General features: G+C 40.7%; 1 protein-coding gene across 4 annotated transcripts in view; it reads left to right on the top strand.

Annotated features, from left to right (window-relative positions):
- The window catches only part of Grk5 (G protein-coupled receptor kinase 5), a 225,049-nt gene that overhangs the window by 2,375 nt on the left and 214,154 nt on the right, over positions 1 to 8,520 (top strand). For all 4 annotated transcript variants that reach the window (XM_078040881.1, XM_078040778.1, XM_078040825.1 and 1 more), the window contains 2 exons: positions 1,926 to 2,036; positions 8,398 to 8,515. In XM_078040881.1, the coding sequence (XP_077897007.1) occupies positions 1,926 to 2,036; positions 8,398 to 8,515 (229 nt within the window). The remainder of the gene's footprint in view (positions 1 to 1,925; positions 2,037 to 8,397; positions 8,516 to 8,520) is intronic.

Raw genomic sequence — 8,520 nt, 5'->3', positions numbered from 1 at the left:
TTGCTAATTTGCTTAGGGCCTCACTACATTGCTGAGATTGGCTTTGAACTTGCAATCCTCCTGCCTCAGCCTCCCAAGTGGCTGGGATTACAGGTGTTCAGCATTACATCTCAAAACACTTTTAAGTGACTAACTTTTTACTGTGTGGATTTCACTCAGCACAACAAAAAACAAAAGAACAAAAAGACTTACAACAACAAAAATATACTGTAGTCTAGTCCAGTGGTTTAATAGGCAAGAAGATGGTGATTGTTAGAGATGGAAAGACTTTCCCAAGGCCACGTAGAGGGGGGACAAAAACCTATCAGGCCTGAAGGTGGCCTGAGGAGGTTCCCAAGAGGGGAAGCTCAACTAAGGACAATGGGGTCCTGCATTATGATTTAATCTAATTGCACAAAAAATTTGAAGTTACAACTCCTCCAGATTTCTAAGAGGAAGGTTATGCATGCCTCCATATTCAATTCTGCACTGTTACATTTGAACCATATTGTGAATTTTACATCATAATGGATCAGTTTGGAATTTCCATGCAACACTTCAAATTATAAAATGGAAGCAAATTTTAAAACTTTGTGGAAGTTTTCATGCTAACGATAAAAGCCATTTTTATGGGCAACTTACTTCAGATACAATATGCTGCTTATTTTAAAATGTTAGTCACCAAATATCATGGACCCTGAACTGGCTTCAACTCCCAAAATATGCTTAAGTACTAACAATAAGGTGACAACCAAAAATTCCCTTCACTTCAAAAGACTATTCCATAGTGCCTCTTATAAAATAAGAACTGTGTTTCTTATAAAATAAGAACTGTGCAATCAACTGCTTTCTATGGGATAAGAACAATGGTAACAGTGGGTTCAACTGACTATTATACAATTATGCTAATATTTTATTAATTCAAAAGCACTTTACAAGAAAATATAAGTATGGCTTCCAATAGGAATGTTATACCTGGACTTGGTACCAAGCTCAGATTTGAGTTTGCAAGGAAAAACAGGCTTTCAAGTTAAACAACAATTTGTAACCAAAACTTTAATCCCAAGGATTCTCACAAAACATATTACAAATGACAGCATGGAAAAAAAAATATCTTGCACAGTAACTCAAAAAAGTTCAGCTCTACAATGTACCCTTAAACTGGCAGGACATTGGTATTTTAAAACCTCAAATTTACAAATAATGAACGTTACAAATAGCTATGCATTCACATATAACAATCACATAAGAATTTATGACCTAAGCAAAGGTAAATTTTCTTGAAACTTATCAGATTCTACACCAGCTAGGCAACCTCTGCCCAGGGGTGAAGACTAGTTGGATTTTACAAAACCTCTAGTTTAATAGTGCTGATGTTATCATCTTTACCTGCTTGCCTGTGTTCACAGCTGCTTTTAAAGACTGCTTATTCATCTACACCTGTGTATTATACTTCAGCTATGAAAAAAGGGAAATCTGATTTTTTTTTGGCCAGTTTTGTTCCTATAACATTAGAACATCACACTTTAGCTGGGCAGGATTTAGAGGTTTATTTTCAGTCTATTCAAGACTAAAGTTCAAAGCAAATTCAATTTTGCTTAAGGGAACATTGTAAAGTAACAATTATTGGTATTACATGCCTCATATGATCCATTTCAAACCATAGAGAATTACATCATATGTGTCACTGTTCCAAGAGACAAATACATTTGAACAGCTGAAGCATCTTAAAAATGCACCAAGCTTATGAAGTCTCAAACAAAACTTGAATTTTCTGTACACACTCCTGTCAAATGAAGTTATTTCCTGTACACCCCTTCTCTTGCAAACTGGTCTTCTATTTCCTTTCATTTGACCTAGATGGGCTAGGAGACCTAGAGAAGGATCGGGACGGCTTGTGATCTCTCTCTCCCGAGACAGTGATCTCTCTCTTCTCCTATCTCTAGAAAGGGACCTGCTCCGGCTGCGAGAGAAGCTTCTCCTTCTTGGAGATCTGCGGCGAGGTGGAAGACTCCTCCTACGAAAATCACCTCGAGGACGACCACCCCAAGACGGAGGTGGGCCACGATTTCGACTTCTTTTTTCACCGTTCGAGAGTTCCACTCTTACACGGCAGCCACAAAGTGTTCTTCCTTCTAGCTCTCGGACAGCATCAGCTGCATCTCGGGGATCTTCAAATTCAACAAAAGCAAAGCCACACACTTCGGAGTGGTCCCTAGTAGCCAAAAGCCCGTTCCAATTCAGTCTTGTTGCCATTGTTTCCAAGATTACCTACATAAACCTTACCGTCTAATGGACAAGAACCACGATGCACTTCGAGATCGTGGGTTAGAAATGTGGAGGCTCAAATCCACACAATGGGATGGATCTTCCCGCTCCTACTCCGGCTCAGCGTCCACAGATGCGCTCTCTCACCCGGCGTCCACGAAAATCTGGGTCCTTCTTTTAAAAAATACTTTTTAGATACATGTGACAGCAGAGTATATTTTGACATATTATACCTACATGTAGTATAACTTTCCATTCTTGTGTCTGTTGTACATGATGTGGAGTTACTCTGGTCGTGCATTCATATATGAACATAGAAAAGTTATGTTCAGTTTATTTTATTGTCTTTCCTATTCCCATCTCCACTCCATTTCCTTCATTTCCTTTTGTCTAATCCAGTGAACTTCTATTCTCCACCCCACTTCCTTATTGTGTGTTAGCATCTGCATATCAGAGAATATTCGGCCTTTGGTTTTTTTGGGATGGCTTATTTCACTTAGCATGATAGTCTCCAGGTCCATCCATTTACCAGTAAATGCCACATTTTCATTCTTCTTTATGGCAGAGTAATATACCGTTGTGTATAATATACCATGTTTTCTTTACCCATTCATCTGTTGAAGGGCACCTAGGTTAGTTCCATAGTTTAGCTATTGTGAATTGAGCTTCTATAAACATTGATGTGGCTGTATCACTACAGTATGCTGATTTTAAATCCTTTGGGTATACGCTAAGGAGTGGGATACTTGGTCAAATGGTGGTTCAATTCCAAGTTTTCTGAGGAATCTCCATACTGCTTTCCAGAGTGTTGTACCAAATATGTAGTCCCATCAGCAATGTATGAGTGTTCCTTCTCCCCACATCCTTGTCATCATTTACTGTTACTTGTATTCTTGATGATTGTCATTCTGACTGGAGTGAGATGAAATCTCAGTGCAGTTTTAATTTGCATTTCTGTAATACCTAGTGATGTTGAACATTTTTTTTTATATATTTGTTGACCGATCAATCGTATTTCTTCTTCTGTGAAGTGCCTGTTCAGTTCCTATGCGCATTTATTGATTGGGTTATTTGGGTTTTTTTGTTTTGTTTTGTTTTTGTTGTTGTTAATGTTTTGGTGTTGAATTTTTTGAGTTCTTTCTATATCCTGGAGATTAATGCTCTATCTGAGGTACAAGTGGCAAAGACTTTCTTCTATTCTGTAGGTTCTCTCTCCACATTCTTGATTATTTTCTTTGCTGTGAAGAAACATTTTAGTTTGATATCATCCCACTAACAGATTCTTTATTTTACTTCTTGTGCTTTAGAAGTCTTGTTGAGAAAGTCAGTTCCTAAACTGACATGATAGAGAGTTGGGCCTACTCTTTTTTAAATTTTATTTTAGTTGTAGATGGACACAATACCTTTATTTTGTTTGTTGATTTTTATGTGGTGCTGAGGATCAACGGCAGCGCCTCACACATGTTAGGCAAGTGCTCTACCACTGTGCTACACCCCAGCCCCAGGCCTGCTTTTTCTTCTAGTAGGTGTAAGGTCTCTGGTCTAATGCCTAGGTCCTTGATCCACTTTGAGTTGAGTTTTTTGAAGGGTGAGAGATAGGGGTTTAATATCTGCTACATATGGATTTCCAGTTTTCCCAGCACCATTTGTTGAAGAAGTCATTTTTTTCTCTGATGTATGTTTATGGCACCTTTGTCTAATATAAGATAACTATATTTAGTGGGTTTGTCTCTGTGCCTTCTATTCTGTATCATTGGTCTTCGTGTCTGTTTTGGTGCCAATACCATGCCATTTTTGTCACTGTTGCTCTGTAGCATAAATTAAGGGTCTGGTATTGTGATGCCACCTGCTTCACTCTTCTCACTAAGGTTTGCTTTAGCTATTCTGAGCCTCTTTTCCAAATGAATTTCATGATGAAAATGGAGGTCCTTGATGTATGTGACAGAAAATAATTGAGCACAGTCAGATGCTGAGACACAGAGATTTATTTAGGAAAGCAAGGTATGCATGTTCAAGGGGGAAGATGCTTTTGGAGTTCTCCGCTCTCCTTTTGAAAGACACTTGGTGAGGGGTGGGTTTGGGAAGGCGAGCGGGACTGACATCAGTCTGGCGATCACAGGATGGTTTATGGTGGTCTGGCTCAGGATCCTTAGGTTCATTATCTGATCAGTAGGTAATGTTGGGAAAGCGCCCTAGATTATAGGTCTTGCATTCCCTTTGCTCAATCTATTCAAAAAACACATGTATCTGTGGGCTAATTTACAGTGCAGAGAGCAAATTTTGTAAGTGGATGAATCTTCAGTAACCTTAAGATTGTGAGCGGGGCTGGGGATGTGGCTCAAGCGGTAGCGCGCTCGTCTGGCATGCGTGCGACCCAGGTTCGATCCTCAGCACCACATACCAACAAAGATGTTATGTCCGCCGAGAACTAAAAAAATAAATATCAAAAATTCTCTCTCTCTCTCTCTCTCTCTCTCTCTCTCTCTCTCTCTCCTCTCTCACTCTCTCTTTAAAAAAAAAAAAAAAAAAAAAAAAAGATTGTGAGCGAAGATTTATCGATTTCCCAGAAATTTGGGAGTGACAGGCCTGGGAGAGAGAACTGGCTTTGGGAAGTGAAGTTCTGAACAACTTTAGCACAAGACTGAGATTAAAGTGACCGTCTCCTTGTTTTTCCTGTGTCTCCTTTTTACCTGCCGTTTTAGGCTTCTATCCTACCTCAAAGCCAGAACTCCCTCACTCCAGACGCCCAGAGCAGCCTCCGTGTCACGGGCCCTTGTGAGAGATGACATGCGCTCTTTGGCCCTCTCATCTTTTCCTTCACGCTGGTTTCTAGGCAGATGCCACAGCTCAAGTCCAGAACAGGTGAAAGGCAAGGACGAGCGGCTCTTTCCCTTCTGCCCACGGCCTTGGCAGCTCACCTATCCCTTTCCTCCAGAGCTTCGCTTTGTTTTCTGGTATTGGGGATTGGACCCAAGGTCACTCTGCCACTGAGCCAGAGCTCCAGCCATATATATATATTTTATTTTAAGACAGGGTCACTGAGTTGCTTAGGGCCTTGCTAAATTGTGGAGGCTGTCCTTGAACTTGTGACCCCCCGGCCTCATTCTGCTGAGTCTCTGGTATCAGAGGCTCCCCCCACCCACCCCCACCCCGCCGCACCTTGGCCCCTCTTTCCCAGTGTGCTCAGGGGCCCATCTTTCATGACTGAGCTTAACTACAGAGTGAAGCCGAGGGCAAACCAAACCAGCGGAAGAGAGCGGCCTTGCCCTGCAGCTCAGCCTCCCTGGTCCTGCATTCACTGTTTAACCCTAGGTGCACTGATCAGCCCGTTCTCATTGGCTGGGCCTATTTAAGCTTAACAGTAGCATCACTTTCTGCCTCACTTATGGTCCTTCCTTCTGCTGCCTGTAGGTTATAGGTAGGTACCCCCTGCATTCTCCTCCCCACCCCCACCCTGCGTAGCTTCTTGAGTCAGACACTTTCTTTCCCAGTCAGGCCCTCAGGTGTCCTATGGAAATTGTATCGACTACTAATGTAATTTTTAAAAATTTTATTTATTTATTTTAATTTGTTATACAGCTAGTTGAAAGCATTTCAATTCACAGTACTCATATAGAGCACAATATTTCATGTCTCTCGTTGTACACAAAGTACAGTCACAAAATTCAGGTCTTCATACATGTACTTAGGGTAATGATGTCCATCTCATCCCTCCCTCTTTCCTACCCCCTGCCCCTCCCTCCTGTTTGCCCTATGCAAAGTTCCTCCATTCCTCCCATGCTACCCCCACACCCCCCTTATGGATCAGTATCCACTTATCAGAGAAAACATTCAGCCTTTGGTGTTTGGGGATTGGCTTATTTCACTTAGCATGATATTCTCCAGCTCCATCAATTTACCTGAAAATGCCGTGATTTCATTCTCTTTTAATACTGAGTGGGCATCTAGGTTGGTTCCACAATTTAGCTATTGTGAATTGTGCTGCTGTGAACATTGATGTGGTTGCATCACTGTAGTATGCTGTTTTTAAGTCCTTTGGGAATAGACCAAGGAATGGGATAGCTGGGGCAAATGGTGGTTCCATTCCAAGTTTTCCAGGGAATCTCCATACTGCTTTCCAGAGTGGTTGTACCAATTTGCAGTCCCACCAGCAATGTATGAGTGTGCCTTTTCCCCCACATCCCCACCAATATTCTTGATAGTTGCCATTCTGACTGGAGTGAGATGAAATCTTAGATTAGTTTTGATTTGCATTTCTCTAATCACAAGAGATATTGAACATTTTTTTTCATATATTTGTTGACTGATTATATATCCTCTTCTGAGAAATGTCTGTTCAGTTCCTTGGCCCATTTATTGACTGGGTTATTTGTGGGTTTTTTTTTTGGTGTTAAGATTTTTGAGTTCTTTATATTTCCTAGAGATTCGTGCTCTATCTGATGTGCATGTGGTAGAAATTTGTTCCCATTCTGTAGGCTCTCTATTCGCTTCACTGATTCTTTCTTTTGCTGAGAAGAAGCTTTTTAGTTTCAATCCATCCCATTTAGATTCTTGATTTTATTTCTTGTGCTATAAGGAGTCTTACTAAGGAAGTTGGGGCATAATCCAATATGATAGAGATTGAGCCTACTTTTTCTTCTATTAGGCACAGGGTCTCTGGCTTAATTTCTAGGTCCTTGATCCATTTTGAGTTGAGTTTTGTGCATGGTGAGAGGTAGGGGCTTAATTTCATTTTGCTCCATGTGGATTTCCAGTTTTCCCAGCACCATTTGTTGAAGAGGCTATCTTTTCTCCAATATATGTTTTTGGTGCCTTGGTCTAGTATGAGATAACTGTATTTGTGTGGGTTAGTCTCTGTGTCCTCTATTCTGTACCATTGGTCTACAGGTCTATTTTGGTGCCAATACCATACCATTTTTGTTACTATTGCTCTGAAGTATAGTTTAAGGTCTGTTTATAGTCATGCCACCTGCTTCACTCTTCTTGCTAACGATTTCTTTGGCTATTCTGTGTCTCTTATTTTTCCAAATGAATTTCATGATTGCCTTTTCTATTTCTATTTCTATGAGGAATATCATTGGGATCTTGATTGGAATTGTATTAAAATCTGTATAGTGCTTTTGGTAGTATGGTCATTTTGACAATATTAATTCTGCCTATCCAAGAACGAGGGAGATCGTTCCATCTTCTAAAGTTTTCTTTAATTTATTTCTTTAACGTTCTGTAGTTTCCATTGTAGAGGTCTTTTACCTTTTTCATTAAGTTGATTCCCAAGTATTTTATTTTACTTTATTTTTCTGAGGCTATTGTAAATGGGGTAGTTTTCCTAATTTCTCTTTCAAAGGACTTGTTACTGATGTACGGAAATGCCTTTGATTTATGGGTGTTGATTTTATATCCTGTACTTTGCTGAATTCATTTTACTAATGTAATTTTAATCAGTTAATAAACATGTGTTGAACACATCACTCAGGCCTTGCTCTTGGGTGAATCCAGAGAATCCTAAAAAGAATTGACTGAGGGCTGGGGATGTGGCTCAAGCGGTAGCGCGCTCGCCAGGCTTGCGTGCGGCCCCGGGTTCGATCCTCAGGACCACATACAAACAAAGATGTTGTGTCTGCCGAAAACTAAAAAATAAATAAATATTAAAATTCTCTCTCTCTCTCTCTCTCTCTCTCTCTCCCTGTTTTTTTTTTTTTTTTTAAAGAATTGACTGAATCATAAAAAGAACCAAAGTCCAAGATCCAACATTTTCAGGGGCATGAGAAAGGCGTCATGGTGGAGTGTAGGCAGCCTGGGCTCCAATAGCCGCTCTGCCACTTAGGAGCATGTGGCTTTGGGCAAGTCACTCAAGTCTGCCATTTTCTCATCTGTAAAGTGGGAATGAGATAAATACTTACCTCAAGGGCTATTTGAGGAATGAATGAGTTAATAATTTAAAGGCGTTTAGCACAGTTGGCCGGCACATAGTGTTTATTATATGAAATAGAAGAGAAGTCCAACTGCTAGGAGAATTAGAAAAGAGACCGAGAAGGGTTCCATGGAGAAGCCATCGATCCTGCTCCTGTGGAGGGGGGAGGGGACAGTAGAGGGGGAGATGACAGGTAGAAGTAATCAATGACCCCATTCCTTTGGTTTATTATCATCTAGGTGAACACCTGCTGGCTACTGACCACGGGCAGGCTCTGGGTTGAATGCCGTGTTCTATGGAATGGTCACACAGCCCTGGAGAGAGCGCCGTATTTAATCGGTCGTCCCCATTTCATAGGTAAG

The sequence above is a fragment of the Ictidomys tridecemlineatus genome, chromosome 1 (genome assembly GCF_052094955.1).
Source record: "Ictidomys tridecemlineatus isolate mIctTri1 chromosome 1, mIctTri1.hap1, whole genome shotgun sequence".
NCBI lineage: Eukaryota > Metazoa > Chordata > Mammalia > Rodentia > Sciuridae > Ictidomys > Ictidomys tridecemlineatus.
Note: the sequence above shows the minus strand (reverse complement) of the source record. Positions and strands in the feature narration are given on the sequence as shown.